The 17,417-nt window shown below is 52.0% G+C and overlaps 7 protein-coding genes across 7 annotated transcripts; 5 read left to right on the top strand and 2 right to left on the bottom strand.

Moving 5' to 3' along the window:
• Nucleotides 1-1,896: 1,896 nt before the first annotated feature.
• A1O9_06361 (uncharacterized protein) lies at nt 1,897-2,631 on the top strand (the record flags this gene model as incomplete). The annotated part of the gene is made up of 1 exon (XM_013405571.1): nt 1,897-2,631. The coding sequence occupies one exon, from the start codon at nt 1,897-1,899 to the stop codon at nt 2,629-2,631; it is 735 nt and encodes a 244-aa protein (XP_013261025.1).
• A 217-nt stretch (nt 2,632-2,848) lies between these two features.
• Nucleotides 2,849-3,325, bottom strand: A1O9_06360 (uncharacterized protein; the record flags this gene model as incomplete). Its single annotated transcript, XM_013405570.1, has 1 exon — nt 2,849-3,325. Exon 1 carries the CDS (start codon nt 3,284-3,286, stop codon nt 2,849-2,851), a length of 438 nt encoding a protein of 145 aa, XP_013261024.1. The 5' UTR covers nt 3,287-3,325.
• A 1,210-nt stretch (nt 3,326-4,535) lies between these two features.
• On the top strand, nt 4,536-5,099 carry A1O9_06359 (uncharacterized protein; the record flags this gene model as incomplete). Its single annotated transcript, XM_013405569.1, has 1 exon — nt 4,536-5,099. The coding sequence occupies one exon, from the start codon at nt 4,536-4,538 to the stop codon at nt 5,097-5,099; it is 564 nt and encodes a 187-aa protein (XP_013261023.1).
• A 2,638-nt stretch (nt 5,100-7,737) lies between these two features.
• Nucleotides 7,738-9,282, top strand: A1O9_06358 (uncharacterized protein; the record flags this gene model as incomplete). The annotated part of the gene is made up of 1 exon (XM_013405568.1): nt 7,738-9,282. One exon carries the CDS (start codon nt 7,738-7,740, stop codon nt 9,280-9,282), a length of 1,545 nt encoding a protein of 514 aa, XP_013261022.1.
• A 424-nt stretch (nt 9,283-9,706) lies between these two features.
• Nucleotides 9,707-10,998, bottom strand: A1O9_06357 (uncharacterized protein; the record flags this gene model as incomplete). Its single annotated transcript, XM_013405567.1, has 2 exons — nt 9,707-10,278; nt 10,365-10,998. 2 exons carry the CDS (start codon nt 10,996-10,998, stop codon nt 9,707-9,709), a joined length of 1,206 nt encoding a protein of 401 aa, XP_013261021.1.
• Nucleotides 10,999-11,851: 853 nt separating this feature from the next.
• On the top strand, nt 11,852-12,976 carry A1O9_06356 (uncharacterized protein; the record flags this gene model as incomplete). The annotated part of the gene is made up of 1 exon (XM_013405566.1): nt 11,852-12,976. The coding sequence occupies one exon, from the start codon at nt 11,852-11,854 to the stop codon at nt 12,974-12,976; it is 1,125 nt and encodes a 374-aa protein (XP_013261020.1).
• A 1,015-nt stretch (nt 12,977-13,991) lies between these two features.
• Nucleotides 13,992-16,051, top strand: A1O9_06355 (uncharacterized protein; the record flags this gene model as incomplete). The annotated part of the gene is made up of 4 exons (XM_013405565.1): nt 13,992-14,852; nt 15,012-15,563; nt 15,628-15,737; nt 15,805-16,051. 4 exons carry the CDS (start codon nt 13,992-13,994, stop codon nt 16,049-16,051), a joined length of 1,770 nt encoding a protein of 589 aa, XP_013261019.1.
• Between the last annotated feature and the right edge of the window lie 1,366 nt (nt 16,052-17,417).

Below are 17,417 nucleotides of genomic sequence, written 5' to 3'. Positions count from 1 at the left end.
TACCTGTGGTGTGTCTGGCGGCATTGTGCGCTCGGGATTGGCCGGAACATACGTAAAAGAAAGCTATCAGCAGCAAACGCCTCAACGCCAAAAGTGAAGGTAGTCAGGGCCTGACAGCCATGGTGGGCGGGTCAGTGGTGACACTGAGTGGTGACCAAGAGATGGAGGCTCTCAAGGATCCCTGCCACACAGCCAGGATGAGCGCGTTTCCACTCCTCACATTCGCGATCCGCACGGACCATTTCCGCCACGACAAATTTGACATTGGGCAACACAAGAATCTTGACCCTTGACTGATGTACTGTACGAGTAGAACTGCGTTCAGAGAACTAGCACAGGGCATGAAGTACCTCGGACAGAGTATTCCATATAGCAACAGGAATCTGCCCGGAGAAATCATCAAGCCATACAACCATCTGGCAATACTGACCAGCATTTCCGTGTCGCGGTCGTGATGTGGACAAAGCCGCGTCCGGTGACGGGGAAGGGTGCAGTGGCGCAGGTTAATGTTAATTTCCTATCGATTGTCCGGCACCGATTCGATTGCGTTGGAAAAAGCCGCTTGCACGAACCCCATACTCCGTACTCTTTTTTAGTGGGAGTTTATGACCTTAGTTCGAAATTCGGCTAGGGAAGCACAGCTGTCCAACGAAGTCTTCGACAGCGAGGGTTTGACGAGAGTTTGTTCTGTATCCGTCCTCGGTGCCCCGTGTGCGGTGGGCTGCTATGGAACTCTGCCTATTCGCTAGATTGGTAGTACTCCGTACTCATAGTTCCTGACGAGGTTGAAAGTGCTCGCAACCGAGCACGTGGTGAGCCTGTTGCGATAAACACACTAGGGGTGCACAAACGCCCTTTTCCAGTAGGTTCATATCTTGACTCGTCCTCCGGCCCTCGCGCGGAGGAAATCCATGCCATCGATCACATTATGGCAGTCCAAAGGGTAGTTGTGCGCCGTCAACACGAGCAGGACGCGCCGATTGACGCTCGATGGTCGCGAACCGCGATTGGAGATACATCTCCTTAAGGGTTGACTGCGGACCCGACGGTGGTACCTCGACCTGGAGGGGAGCACGCGGGACGGATACAGTGTGCTCTGCACTGTTGGAGCCTCCTGCAGATGAGCAAACGAGACCAGATAGACAGCCATACTCCGTACCTAGGTATCCATATTCCAGGTATCAGGGAGTCAGGGACCGCGCATGTAGGACGTCGGATGCACCTACTTTGTGCCGATTCTTGTGTGATGGCAGTAACTTGATCTAGCAAATGTTACTGATGCAGATGCACACTGGATGTACAAGGAATGTTGGCCCAACTGGGAGATGCAGTGTACATAATTACTATAGGGCGGTTCGGTGTGTTCGGGAGTACGGAGTAGCTGAAGCGCGATCAATAATTACTCGGTCGTACGACTACTGTACGGATACAGACTGACGCGTACAGCCACTATCCGAGGTCCTTGTGGTTGCATTGTCGGCTTCGGGCGTTTGCTGCCACCACATCGGACTAGGCCATGCCTAAGACCCCTACAACTCTACGACTGCGAGTAACTAAGCCCTGGGCCCCTCTCAACCCGTCCCCTAGGCGCCCCTCGGTCCTTGGTCCTCAGCCCAGCGTTGGCCAGAGGCGCTTGGACTGCCTTGTGTCTGGCTGACCCAGGCCCTCGCTCCCTAGATCGGCAGCGTAGCCGTATTGACTGGCAGGCGCCTTTCCGAGATTTCGAACCACCTCCATTTTCGACTACCCGACTCGAACAATGGCATTCCTTTGATTTCTTGTTTCAGCATAACCCTTTCTTAGTTCCCCATCACATCCGCCCTATTGATGCCGGCCGGAGACTCAATTGACCAGCTTGAAGCTCCCATCCAGTCCGCAGTGCGACTGAAGTTAGCCATGCCTGACGACGACAGGGCCAATTCATACGACGAGCAATCCCAGCACCCTCCCAATCTACCACAACCACGCGACTCACTTTCGCTTTCACTTTCTCACTCTCAGGAATCCACCGGTAGCCCACAGCGACCTTCGTATTCACCTGTCACCCCGACCTTGTCACAGGCCAGTTTGGGTGCTCAAGACGATGCTCCGGTAGGATTGCCACCATCTCAATGGATGGAAGAACCGGATCCCTTGCCTCTCAGTCTGGACGAGAACCCGGACGCCATTGCCCTACGGGCAGCCCTTTCAATTCTGCAAATCCAACGCCAGCAGGCTTTGCGCGATATGAGAGACTTGGATAAGATGAAAGAAGCCGCCTTGAACGATCCAGAGCAATTCGTCAAGGACCTAGAACATGGCAAACTCTCGCACTCTTCACGTACTGGCATCGAGAACCCTGATTCAGCCTCTCCAGAAATCGTGCCAAGTCATCAAGACCCCTCAAAGTTCGGAACTTTCCCAGCCGCACAGAGTGTAGTTCGTGCTCCCCCTGTCGAGTGGGCCAAATATCACATTGTTGGCGAACCGCTAGATCGACTTCACGAAGTTCAGCAGCACTATCCGGGCTTCACGGAAAGTTCACACACACCAGTGGATGCACACCAGCCTCACGAAATCGCAGCTCCATATCGGCCATTCATAGATCGCATTGATCAGAGTCAGTCTAGCTCCAAAAGGCCAGCGTCCTGAGTCAAGATGGAACTCCAATTGAACTGGAAGCACCTCGACTGAGCTCACTCTATCTAGATGTCTCGACTCTGCCAGCCAGCTTCTCCACCCCCAGATCATCAGAAGCCTATCAGAAGGTCATCGCCCTTCCAAACCCACAAGCTCCATCATGGCCTTCGTCGCGGTCAATGCTGCGACAGCACTACTCCTCAGGAGGACTTGCGAGGAATAAACCAGGCTACTTCAAGTTGAGTTGACGGCCAAGTGCGACGTACTTCTTCCACTCTTGCTTGTGCTGTGCCATGGCGATATGTTCACGCCGGACACAGAGCGGGCATCGAGGACCCTTCTCAATAGCTGTCTTGGTTGCCAACCCTTTCTCCACCAATCGCTTGTCTCCTCCCCATTGACCCCCCATCCTATTAGTCTTCTTGATATCGAGATAGATGCCGCAAGAGTAACAGAGGCGGTATTTCCTTGGCATCCAGTCCCGGAGGCGCACTAGGACTTTGAGTCGAGCAGGTTTACTGATTTGGAGTGGGCGCGGAAGACGAGGACGAACGGTGCCAGCTTGTTTGACTTTCTTGTCTTTGAGTTCCTCATACGTGGCCGCATGACTCTTACAAGTCAGTGCAAGGGCTGCACGGTCTGTCGGGTCGATAAGTTTCCAGATCATCTCCTGAATTTCCGATGGAAGTTGTGAGATACCATCAGAACCTCGGGTGATGGTCGATAGCATCTTGCACCATGTTAATCATCCTGTCCCACGCCGCGGAGTTGCACAAACCTCGTCGGGAATTTGGGTCTCTTTCAAAGCAACTCTGCGACCATGTTGAATGATCCCATGTTCACGAATTGTCTCCATGGCAGTGCAAAGGCTGGCCACCTCTTTCTTGAGGACAGCTTCAGCCGCAAGGGTTCTGACCCTAAGTCAGCTAACATTCTCCGAAACGAGTGACAGACTTCCTCTGCTGGCGACGGCATCTCTCCTTAGCTGGGCACTATACGTGCGAGTGCGGATACGCGGTCAGGATATCGGACTCTCCTTGTCGAAGATGTAATTGGTACGCGAACCAGAAGATGAAAAGAAAAATGAAATCGAAAGAGCAACGATGAACGATGAATAATGAACGATGAACAACGAACGCAGAGATGATATTCCTTACGCGCTCCACGGTGAAGAGCAGAACTGAATGGCACATCTAAGGGTCCAGGATATCATCTTTCACCTTCCTCTCACTTGGGAGTCTGGGTCGTGGTTGTGACTGAATCCGCTGGATGGCGATTGAGGTCTTGACGACTTCGGCGTCGACAGGCGATCTCTGAACTGGAGTATGTGGTATTTGCAACCATATCTTCTCCATCCAATTGTTCATGGGAATGTACGTCTGCTTAGGGGTTACGATAGTGAGTATATTGCCCAAGGTTACGATAGTCTTTCCTCTATACATGTCTAATCACGTGCAAGGCTTGCGATTGCACGTGCTTCTAACGGGCGTTTTGGTGCTCGATATCGACAATGACGTCACAAATTTTCTTTCAAGCCACCACCTGCCAAATTTAAGAGGTGACGATGATCGCGACCAGAACAATCAAGCTGCCTTAGGTATGACAGCATACAATACTTGTGACACAAAATGATTCGTACAACGGTTGCTATCTTTCGACGTTTGGCCCCATCTCAGAGCATATCTATGTATTCCCTTGCAAGACTTCCTTTCACGGTATCCTTTTCTACTCCCTCCGTAAACGTCACGGACTAGACCTTGTGCACCTGCTCGGTTGAATCTCTACAGACAGCTTACACAGGCAAAAGAGTTCTCTCAGTTCCCTCCAACCTCGGATCCTGCGAACATTACCCTCCTTGTTCTGCCGATTTTAGCAACCGATCTTGATCCTCATCCAAGACCACTGATACATTAAAAATGTCCGCACTCGACCCCACAGCACCCTCGCAGCCTGGCCAACAGACGGGTCTGAATCAATTGCAGAACCCGGCATCCAAGACTGACAAGGAAGAGACCACCGCCCGGGACACATCCAATACTTCCTCTACAACCATGGACCACCGAAGCCCGCACGATATCCCCTCACAGCATGGCGAGACCGCGAGACCATCAGCCCTTGGCGCAGGCGACACGGGCCCGCTGGAAGAGAAGCGGATACCCGAATCCGATGCTCAGAACTACTCCAAGGGCGACAGCAACTTGGAGGGCGAGCAGATGCGCATGGCAGGCGAGGGTGAAGTGGCGCGAGCGGTACGTTCAGGCGGGGGCGGCGGCCACGCGGAAGAAGGGAGTTTGACGGGAGATATCAACCGGCAGGAGAAGGAACATGCCCAGGCGCTGCACGAGCGTGGAGAGCCGACGGGCAAGGAGTTGGATGAGGAAGAACACGAAGACTGGACAGGCAAGAAGGCTGATATCGCGGAGGCGCTAGGCCAGGAAGACCACCAGCGCCCTCCTGTCGTTCTCGCTGCTGAGGAGTAAGCATTAACTCGAACTGATTTGTTTGGGTTGGCAGCTGAGGACGATGGTTGATGGGACTGGATTGCCGTATCTAGGAAGCTGGAGTTTGAAGAGAGAGCGATGGGTCATCTGGGGCTAGAGGACATGCCACGCGTCGGCCCTCCCAGGAGTCGTGCCCAGATATTAGAATGGGTCGCTCTCTATCTATTTTACCGATGTAAAATCAATTCACAGACTCATAAACTCCCGGCACGTAGTTGCAGGGCCGACGATGGCCGACACTGGGTCGATTCGAAGCAGAGCTTATCGTTATGTGAATTTCTGAGAAAGCTGCGTCTCCTCCGTTGTGCTGGTTACGAACACCTCGAGCAAGGGTCTACATGAAATTGTACGGATGCATATCATCCGTTCACCTTGAAGTGAATTCGCGAACACTCTTCGGCCCCAAATCAAGGCCTATGCGTAACTAGCCACTCGCTAAAGAAATAGCATTTGCGTATCTCACTCCACCACGTGAGACCCCCGGTCATCAGTCCCTTTGGCTTGTCAGCGTCGTCAGAGGGAAAGAGAGCGTGACAAGGAGTGCAAATGCATTGAGGGGTTTTCCGTGCCCTACTAAAAGCTTCACAGTCGTTTCTTTGTTCGCTGGTTGCAGGCTTCGTTGCCGTCACAACAATGGACACAATGTCGCTGATGCCCATTTGTCAAATAAGTCTCTGAGGTGAACAATGCAGGGCCCGAATGAGCAAAGGAAAGGAAAGGTGATGTCGAGTGTTACAAAATCCCTGCTTTCTTGACCTCGATCTCGGCCTCGGCCTCGGTCAACTTTGTTTCGACGAAGCTGCAAAGATATCGTCCAGTCTAAGCAACACTTGGATTTTCCGGATTGGGGGCTTGCGGCATTTCAAGCGTTGAATAAAGATAGGCAGAAACCCATCCCCCAGAACACGGCAGGTATGTGCTACTACACCGCGTATCTGTACACAGTGTGCGGACATGTTTCAATATCCGAATTTCCGGTACACAACTCACTATGTCGGAAGAGAGTGTTGATTCACGGGTGCAGCCCCCAGCGACGACCGAAATCTCTCCCTCCTCCGAATGAGACAGAGAGATACGTGCCGGAGTCGACAGCTGAGCGACCACTCTCAACCACTCCTGATTTGGTAGAGCCATTCCGACTCCTATCATCCGAGGCTGAAGCAGCACAGTCCGGATGCAAGGAGAAGCTCGTGCACGCAATGCACACGCTGAGCATCGAAGATCTCTGCACGGAGTGCAGAGACGATCGCGAGGCGCGGCAGAGATCATTTCAAGAGCGGATGCGCAATGATATGAGTCGCCGGATGAGCTCGAGGCTGACCAGCTTCAATCACGTCCAGGGCTGGAGAGGGCGCCAGTTTCGAGCCACCAGTGCGTCTCCTCCGAGACCGATGGATATTACGGGTGAATCGAGCGGTCCATGTGAAACGGGTGACGATGAAGCTGCGCCTTCGCCCACGGCTCCGGGTGCGAAGACTCGAAGACCTGGCAGTGCCGAGAGCGATATGGCGGATGTCAGCGTTGCGGCCAGCAGTGCCGTTTCGGTGCAAGATGCAGTGGGACACTTCATGCGAGGCGTCAAGGGAGGATGGTCATTCTTATCCTCCTTGTCCTCCTCGTCGACTCGCCCGTCGTTCTCTGCGCCTCAGGTTTCACCGAGATCCAGAGCTCCAGTCGCAATCACAGCTGTACAGCCGATGGATTTACAGAGCTCACCTCCCACCTCGCTCGACAAGCGAGTCATGCTGTCGTTTGCTGGGTTGGGTGAATGATAACCTCAAAAGGAATCGAGTTTGCCAGATCTCGACACAGTTACAGATCATGAAGTGTAAATCGTGTCTAGAGACAGAAATATATATCTCAAGGCATTTTCAATTATTATTTTTAGTTGGACTATGAACAATGCGCAATCATCTGTCCGATGGTCCTAGTCTTGGAGGGAATTCTGCTCGTCAGGGTGAGTCCCTTGATTGACAGTCTGCTAATCAAGGAGAATAGAGCGATTTAATCAAGCTTGAATCATGTCGTGTTGACGAAGGAATGAATTGTAGGTGAATCTTAAGCGTTCGAGGAAGTTGGGGAGCGACCCTCCTGAGAATTCCGGGGCTTTTCAGGCCATATTGTCAAAACACTTCCGTCAGACAAAGCTGTTGAACGATGTGACTTGAGAAACCCCAACAATTGTGCTGTTAAGCTGGGCCATTGACGAAGGTATCAGACCAGTGCGTCAAACAGGCAAATTGTCAAACAGCCTTCAGGACAAGTGATAATTAAACCTCACTGTCAGACATGGTCGTCAGACAGTCCTTTGCTTGTATTCATATGCAGCTCCATTCTCCTCATCTCGTGTGGTACAACGGCTGAAAGCTCTTCGACTCCTCTTTGACTGGAACTTTCTCTCTCCCCGATTCAGGAATTGGCATGATACCTTGTATATTGATATCGATATGAACCGAGGCCTATTGTGGCGAACGGCTTGCCAAGTCTACGAGCACCCATTCTGACCTTCCCGCACATCCACCGAGCAAGGACGTGGAACCCCCGGGTCGGAGCCGGCTCAACATCTAGCAGCCCAATCGATTGCTGTGATGATCGTTTTAATCAATCACCTCAGAGCATGTTGATGCCACCGCGCAGTCGCAGTCGGCGCACCTTGAAGAAAGTCGGTGAGCGCAACAACGCTTCTGATGTTCCCAACCTCAAGCGTTCACGTGGGCGACCCATGAAAAGGGCATCTGAGCTCAAGCCCCATTCGAGCATTCAGAGACAGCAGGAAAAGCTCATACGAGAGAATATGATGGCCGAGATGGCTGATACTCGACAGCCATACCAGCTCTCGGACCTGGAAGCCCTGCCCGTGGAGTTGCTTCAACAGATCTTTTTCTGGTCTTTGGAGGTGAACATGCCGCGAGCTTCACCACACATCGCCAACGTCCTATCAAATCCATCCATCTACTCGGCTTTGGTTTCATTCGCTTACTTTGACCCTGACGGTGAGAGTCCGGTCGAGATGCAGCTTTTCCTACCTGCTCAGTACTGGCAAGTCAACCTGGAGGACAAGATCCGCCTACAGCAGGGTGTGTTGAGCTGTCGGTGGTGCACGCTCGCCTTTCTGAAATCATCCATGCGAACCCTCAGCCACCTCCAGATGACGCAGGCCTGGCACCGTGAGAAAAAAGCAGAAGCAGAGCTCAACATCCCCGAACAGCCCAAGGAACGACGCATTCCACAAGTTGCAAACCCAACCCTCCTCAGCCTCGCCCCACTACCCCAGTCTGCCGCCAACACAGAGGAACTCGAAAGCCACTTCTTGGCCAAACTCCAGCCCCCGGCCAACGGCGATCTTCTTTCGATCGGTGTCGACCTGCTAGCGATCGACCAGAACCCGCGTCGGAGCACCAACATCATCGGGCCAACGGGCGATGGAAACTATCTTCCCCGCATCATGCAATGGAACAGCGTCGTGGACAAGAACAAACAGCTACACAAGACTGTCCATCGCGGCGTGAGTATCCTCGCGACACGGGCCCTACCAGATCACATCCTGGAGGGCAAGCCAACGTGGACGGAATCGCAACTGGAGCTCCTGATGCTGCTGCGCCAAGGCGCCCGCTTCGTCAGCACGGGGGAAGGAAGGCTGGAGTTCTCGGCGGACGTGCTCTACGAGGGGATGGCATCGGCTATCAAGACGCAGAATTCAAAAGCATTGCTCGTCCTGCTCGAGCTCCACTTCGCCAGCATGCAAGCCTCGGACCGCACGCTGATGATGCAGCCACCTCCGCCCGCGCACACCCCGGCACAGCGATATCTCGCGCGCCCATTCACGAGCCCGATCCCGCTCAGTCTGTTCCACCTGGCATGCGCACAGCCGTATCCGGCCTCTTCGCAGCTGATGTCTCTCTTGATCCGAGAAGGCATCGACAGTATCCCGCTCGACGACGTGGTCTTGACGACGTGGGCGGTGCGCAACAACGCCGACGAGGTCGCCCGCTTCTTGCTCCAGCATATGGAAGGGTCGCATGACTACGGGCTCGCACGAGGCCTCACGTTATTCGTTAATGGGATGCTGAGCTGGCGCCGCCGCGGCGAATACCCTTTCCCCGAGATGACGTTCACGAATCAAATTGGTTATGTCTTCGAAGGCTCGGGTGTGAGAGCTTGAAGTCTTTTCACGCGCAGCAACTGGTCTCTAGGAGCTTCGCACGAAGTGTGGGTGACATGGCCGTGGTGGTACTTACTGCATATTCGTTTACAAGCCATCGATTGCATGTTTGGTGAACAGCATCTTAAGAGAAGTGGAGCGAGTACCAACAGGGCTAACAATAACAATAACAATAATAGTTTCCTATGAGCCTAGAGGTTTCTTCTAATTGGATTTGGCGTGAATCCTTTATCATTTCACTCATTTTTTAAATCGCCTTTTCCACTTCGCATTGACACATGTGATATTCCTAGCGTCCGTGCTACAGGCAGCCACGCTGTGGAATGCTTTAGCTTCCAACTCACCAAACCTCCTCGGGTGATCGAGAAGGACATGAACCATTATCATGTTCATGTCTTTCGCCTTTCCAGTCCTAAACTACTGCTCAAGGCTCTCCAGGCCAGATACTGTCTGCAAGTTTCCTCACCAGCTTCAACTTATTGATCATGTCATCATGCTTGACTGCATTCCCACTGCTATGGCTGGCAAAGCCACACTGAGGACTGACACCGCACCGCTTCAAAGCCTCCTCTTCAGATTCCCCAGTCCCCTTGGCCATCCATTTCGCTGCCTCCTTGACTCGTCCAACCATCTCAGCCTCATCCTCCATTTTGGGGAACTTGCTGGTCACGACGCCCAGGATCACATTCTTATCCTTAGGAAGATATTGCAATGGCTCAAAGCCGCCGGCCCGAGCGGTGTCGTACTCGAGATAGTAGGTGTGCATGTTGAGTTTCTGGAAGAGGATGGTCGCAATCCGGTCGTAGCCGCCTTCGGAGAAATGTCGTGAGTTGACGAAATTGCCTCGACAGAGGTGGACGCCAACGTGCATGTTAGCGGGGATCTTGGCCACGCAAGCGTTGTAAAGATCAATGTATTTAACTAGGAGCTCGTCGGTCGAGTATTTGTTCAACGGGTCCTTCTCCCAACCGGTGATCATTGCCTCTGAGCAGAAGTCTAGACGGTGAGAGATATGATTAGCTTGAGGGATCTGAATCGCTGGCTATCAGGAAAGGGAGGGCTTTTTCTTAAGTGTAACTAACACGCAAGGTTGGGATCATCAAATTGCACGTTTCTCAATCCGTGCTCGTATAGAATTTTCAATTCCTCCTGGTATGCCTTTGCAATGTCGGCAAAGTATTCATCGTCGTTCTTATAAACATCCTTGGGATATGCCTTGCCCTCCTTGTATCTAAGATGGTACCAGTTCGGGGCCGCAAGCGTCAACTTTAAGTCCTTCCACTTGGACTCGGGTACTAAGCCCTTTAGGTAGTCGAATTGATCAGTATATGTGCTGCCCTTGTGCTTGATCTTGCCGGTGCACAGAACCGTCTCGCCAGGCTTATAGCCCTCTTCCGTGAATGCAGCGATATCTGGGATGTACATCCTGAACAGATCTGGATCTGGGGTCGCAATCTCAGTCATGCCTTCGAGACCGGGCCAGAAGGAGCCCCAGAACATATGGCGACGGTACTCGCCATCGGTAATGCCGTGGAAGCCCAAGTCTAGCTGTGTCTTCACAATGTCCTGCACGTCCGTGTCTTCGACCTTCCTGAGACCCTCTTCTGTTTCCTTACCTGCTTCCCACGCATGACGCGTGTCGAGTAATTTCGAGGTGCGCAGGAGTGAGCCCAGGTGCTCAGCGCGGAAAGGGGGCTGACAGTGACGAGGCGACATGCTGGAGTAGTGTTTCACGAAGTGCGACAATCCGGGCAACAGGAGGGGGTCGATGTGCTTCAGACCGAGAAATAGAGCTGTCCAACCTTCTTGTCCACGGTCAAGGAGATCAAGGAGACAGCTGAGCAGTTATGGGGAAGGACAAGAAATACACTCGTAGAACATATGCAAGTGCCCGTACCCCTCGTTTTGCAAATTTGCACTCGATCTCCACAGCATTGACGAGGCCATGTGGACTGAAACTTAAACGGACGCTACAGAGCGATGCCAGTGTACAAGGGCACTCATAAGTCTGCCAATTCATGACTGGAGCTACTGCTTTCTGCAGGGCTTCGTGCGCAGTGGGAGGAATGCGTTGATAGGGTGGTGTGTGCTTGCAGCGGCAGAAGCTCGTCTTGGGAGCGGGCGTCAAAGAGGGGTAATTCCGTAGACGCGACTCGGACGCCACCCATCGCTGTTGCCTCGGTCCAATGAGGACAGCACAACTGCGTTTTACCCCGCCATCCCGCGCCCCGTCCCTCGTGGGTGCGAACGTTCTGAGACATTTTGTGGCGATGCTAGGCATCCCAGTGGCAGCCTCAGCCATAGACTCTCATTTCTGAATCTCGGAGGCAGTTCACTCAGACATAAGTGATTCGACGGACTGCATGACGTTTTGACTACCCTCATACAAAGGACCAAACGACCTCGCGCAAGTCTCTCTAGACATAAAATTCATCTTCGAATCGTGACCCTTTCGACATGTATACCACTTTCTCGATCCTCCCAGATAGCCTACATTGAACCGCTTGATAAACAAGAAACAACAAGTTTCAGAAGCGGACTTGCAGCCCATCGCCAGTTCTGGTTCAACATGGAGTTTCTCGAACTCCCAAACGAGGTTCTGTCGCGAATCATCTCATTTCTTGATACTCCCAGTCCCTTCGATGACAACTTACTCCAGAAGCCTGTCTTGGAGCGGCCAAAAGATGAATTTCAGATGCAATTTTCAGAGACCGAACCGCGGAGAACGGCACTTAAGAGTCTCTCGTCTTTGAGCCGGTTACTCCGTTCCCTCACATTGCCCTTTTTGTTCAAACACGTTATCTTGGATCCTGTCAGCCTGAGCGACTTTATAACCTTCCTGGGGCAGAATGACCTGCAACAGCGAGTATCTAGTATCGTGGCCGTGGTTTCAGGCCACTATAACCACGTTCACCCTGCATGGTGGGCTCGACTGCTCAATGAGGTGCCCACCACTCGCTTGAGCATAATTGCTGCACCACATATACTCGCCGAACTTACTGCGGTCTCTGCATGGAGCACAGATGCCTGGGCTTTTGACATACCATATCAGATTCTTTGTTTTGATCAGTCGCCCGAATCTACGAGGGATAAAATCGACTATGAAGATCTCCCCAACTTTCTCGATGCTCGTCCATGGACAAGCTTGACTGTCAACGAAGGATCGAGTGTACTGGCATACACCACGTACGAGTACTTTTTCAGAAGAACTCCATCCTTGCTTTCTGCACTGTCCCCAAGCGGCTCGACTTCAGGGGATTCATTGTTCGCAAGCTTGACAGCTTTCCAATATGTGGCGATATTCCCTTTTTATAATCACGTCGATGAGGTTCTCAAATGCATACAAAAAATGACCCGTCTTCAAAAGTTGTCACTCAAACTATGCCCAGATGCCGGCAGTACAATCTTGCATGACGAGATCATAGCTGCAGGTAGTCACCTCGATATTAACGATCCTTGGAATGAATGTGAAACCTCGTGGAGACTAATCGCCCACCATGTTGCAGCATTGACTAGTGTGGGTGTCCTCCGAGAACTGCACATGAAAGATGTGCAGATAGAAGGAGTCCGCGAATCCTTGGAATTCACGCTGAACAGAATCCTCAAGGGATACTGGACATACAGTGGCGAACGCACCGGATTGTGGCTCCGCAATCCGGATCAACTACCGCCAAAAGGCCCTTTAACGACATAGGTGGCGATGAAAGAGTCCCCTCTGCCCTCTTATTCCCCGACATCTTAGTGATTCGATATGCGCGAGATTGGGGGCCGGTCCCAAAGATCTATTTCAGTTGATGACGTGTTGATGGCTTCTACTAGATGATCATGTATCTGACAACAAAGACCGTTACATACGATGTTATCGCAGTCTGGCTCTGGTTAAAGGCGCAAATCCTAAATACAGCATTTGAGATTCCGGTGGACTGCTGCCCCGAGCCAAGTGGGCCCCGTTGGCGAACGCTGCTAGTTATGTCTTCATGCCTCTATGTATGGAAGCACACGGTGATATTTGCAATACTATCGAATAGCCATACTGTAATGCATATTGGAATGTCCGGGAGCGAGTCTTAAGCGAGGACTTGACAGCGAGATGAGCCCAATTGTTAAGAGTATCTGGGAACAGTCGTTGATTGCACGACAGACTGTATTGGCAGGTCTTCCATGCTTCCCACAAGTGGATTGCACATCATCGCTCAGGATATTCTGTGATTTTTGTGACAAAGAAATCGTAGGGCACATGTGGGCAAAGTCGACGAAGGCTCGCCAATCAACTGATGAGGAAAACTGTTCCGCTCTTGCTGGGGTCTCGACAACCATCAATCTTGGGATATGCTTCGGATCAACCAATCAGAGTGCACCGGAGATCTGTTCCTCTAGTTGGTTCTGGGAGCCACGGCCTCAGCGGAGGGGCATAAGTAAGGCCATCTGAGTGAGTCTCAAATCTCGAGTCTCGTCTCCCAAGTCCCACCCCAGGTTGGTTCCCCCTCCCATGCCTCGCACTCAGCGGCGTGCGTTCTTTACACTTCAGGTGGATGGCTTTCCAGACAAGCACTTCCTTTATCCTCCACATACTTCTCTCATGCCCATCGAGTCGCCGACTCACGCCACACTCAAACAAGCACCCCAGACAGTTTAAACGTGTGTAATTGATATTTGTAGCGTTCCATGGCTACATGACTTTTTAGTAAAATGCCACCAAGGCTGCAAAAATGCCGTCGTCTGGGAAAAGTCGGCCGATTAAGCCGGTCGAAGAGGGGCAACCATCCAAAGCCTCGACCACGCGAAAACGGCAGTCCAGTGCTCGAATATCAGCAGCATGTGAGGCATGCAAGAAGCGCAAAACAAAATGTACTGGAGGACCTCCTCCTTGCCAACTTTGCCAATCACTTGGAACCGAATGTGTGATAGACCTGACGCTTGATATGCGGCGGCGCGCAGCTCTTCAACGGACAGTCGACGAGTCCAAGTCATTCCAGGAAACCCTGGACAAATTGATCGATTGCATCCGCGACGAATCATCACTCCGATTCGAAACTCTTCTTGAATATGTTCGAAGTGGAGCATCCAATCAAGATGTCATCGATGCAGTGCAACATTGGCCTGGAAATCTCGAAGATGACAGCGACAACATGTCAATCTTGCACAATAGTACACAGGAAATGCCGTCACCGCCGAGTGAACCGGTAGATGGCTCAAGCGGAGTGCAAAGCCAGACCGCTAGAGATGTATTCCCTGACGGCAGTGAAAATCATGTGAGCGAACAAGATGTTTCGGGTAGTGGAGGTTCCTCCTGGTTTGGAAAAAGCCAGGGGTTGGAGTCAGCAGGAGAGATATCAGCTCTCGTATCCAAGCTAAAGGTCTTGCCCCAATCCGATGGTGAGCAGCTACTTCACCAAGTCTTGGCATCAAACGATGGCAGAGCCCACTATGATGCCGGCTATGCTGCTGCGCAGTATTCACTTGATGGCTTTGGTCGAGGTGTGGTTGCTGCGTCAAATGCGGAGCGCTCAATATGGCACCCCGCCTTACATGTCCGTTCAGAGTCGGCCTGGTCTCTAGAACAACAACAGGTATGTCTAGGCCTCATGGCACTGACACAGGGTTTCTCAGCTGAGCAGTGAACATATCCTCGTACTGGATGGGAGCTGCTAACGCGTCCGGAACTTCCACTTGCTTGATTACTTGCGTAAACGAAGAGATTGGGTATTGGCTGACGCGTCTACTATTAGAACGCACACAATGGTCCTTTTCAACGACGCTCTGTCGTTGGCAGCACAGATTTCTTGTCCTGGGCCAGTTCCTCGGGATTCCAATCACCAGCATCTCACACTGGACCTCTTCCATCACTGAAGGCATCGCACCCGTGGCCACCATCTTTACAATCTCCTATCACACCCTATGTTGACTTTACTGGCATACCACCGTCGAAACCTCCAGTGGCCTACGTCTGGGACTTGAGTGTCGCCCAGGAAGCTCAAATGACCAGACTTAGGATACCGATTCATCTCGTTCTTCCATTAATTATTCCCGATGATTCACTGCTCAGTAATATGTATAGCAATTACGTCGAGGGCGCAAGACACATGCTAGCGACAGGACACACCCCCTCGGAGGTCCTGGGAACTGGCGGCGACTTCTCTTTGGAATTGTTCTTCCGGGCCCGTGCTGAGACCGATAAGTTCGACTGCGCTTCTTGGGCATGTGAAGTTTGTCGAGCTCTTGCAGTATTGGATGATTCTGTACGTATTGCGACGGCATACTTGCTCACATGCATGATGCGGGTAAGCTAGATTGTATTCTTACTAGGAAAGGTAGTGAATGCGGACTGACCTCGTCTTCAAAAAGTGGCTATTAGCGCCCACGCAAGAGAATTATGCAAAACTGCCAGACATCATGAAGCCGACACCTTCTCAACGGATGATTCCTCATATTGGCGCAATTGAAATGCTGCCCTTGTAAGTTTCCCCCACCGCCGAACTCAGTTGGTAGAATTACGATTCAGTTCTGATCAAACCTGACTAGGGGTCCTCTACGAGATGCCCTAATATACCACATGCGTGACTGGCTATCATTTGTCAGAAAGGACACGTGGTCGGTCAACTGGCCATTCGACCAGAACGCCGCCATCGAGCAAGATCCCGTGACGAACACCAGAAAGCTAGCGGCCAAGTTCATCGAGCATATCAGTGACTACGGAAACTGGAGCGTCAGTCGCCAATTTCTGCACGCTTTTCCCGAACTCACTGGGCGAATCCGGGTCCACGATTGATGCTTTCAAATCAGAATGGCGAAGAGAAGGAAAGCCACCACGCCTGTCCGAGATTGTTCGATTAACGACCATACCAGCTTGAAACCAAGGGAAACGGAGCGTGTCTCACAAATAACATGTTTAGATGGAAAGGGAACAAGTCACTGACACGGGCCCAATGAAGCGACCACGAGAGAAAGGAAAGCTGCTCCGAGTTGGCAACCCAGCACCCTCTTCCTCTTCTGCGCTGAGAGAGACAGAGTACACCATCTGGCACGCACAGCCACAAATTCACAATCGCCATGGCCCAACAAAGGGTCAGAAGATGGTCGCGTGAGCCTCCTGCTGGGCGATTTACGAGGAAAGGCGTCCGGCGCTCAGGCAAGGCCATCCAGCCATTTCGATGAGTCGCGGTGACTGGCACGAGCACGGAATGGCAATGTGAAACTTTGAGGAAACACGGGCAGCAGAGATGTTTACGCACGCCTACTGTAAACGCCAGAAAGGCAAGGGCAGCATATACTCGTAAAGATTGGTTGTACATTGCAGCACCATGTAAGGGGCCTCCCGCTTGCTGCGCCTTGCCTTAGCAAGAAGGTCGTCACATGACAATGCAAAACGCGTCATTTTGGCCAAGTTACGAGGATTTATCCACGCCAAGCCGGATAGAGAGAGTTGGGGATCTCGGACCTTCCAGACGCAACGATTGGGTGGCGAAAACCACCACCCCCGAGGGGAGCCTTCTCACACTTTATTCGCCGCAGGCGGCGAGAAGGTACATACCTCGTGAGGTGAGGTAGCCATCGAATGGGCCAACGAGGGATACGGAGTACGCGTACGTGGGTATTATGTACAAGCGATGTCTTGATTTCTCCCGCTCTTTACACGCAAAACCCGCAGCCGGTGCGCTTGAATCTCGCCTCTCCCTCGTATACTTGACCCAAAGCGGCCCGATTGCCACCTTGGTCTGAAACTCTTTTTCCTCCTCGTCCTATCTCCGTCATCGCAATCGGCTGTAGGCACACCTCTCTAAGTACAACGAGTCAAAGAATTCTTGCTGCCTGTCTGCCTGTGCCTGTGCCTGTGCCTGTGCGTCGCAAAGGAAGCGAGAACGAGGCAAGGAAAACGAAACAAGCGATCAAGGAGTCATAATTGTCTTTGCGTCCTGCCCGGCAATTGGCCCGCGGCAGTCTTGTCATGATACTATAGTGGAGTTCCTTCCTCCGCCTCCTGTCCTTTCTTGACACAGTATCAGGTACATACAAGTTTGTTCCTTTGCCATTTAGATGAATGAGTAAGTGAGTGATCGATTCTTAAGTACATGGGTGGTAAACGTAGGAGAATTGTCATGAATAGCAGCCTGTTGTTGTTGTTGTTGTTGTTGTTG

This window comes from Exophiala aquamarina (genome assembly GCF_000709125.1).
Source record: "Exophiala aquamarina CBS 119918 chromosome Unknown aczIA-supercont1.4, whole genome shotgun sequence".
NCBI lineage: Eukaryota > Fungi > Ascomycota > Eurotiomycetes > Chaetothyriales > Herpotrichiellaceae > Exophiala > Exophiala aquamarina.
The sequence above is the reverse complement of the archived record's forward strand: the minus strand, read 5'-3'. Positions and strand labels throughout refer to the sequence as shown.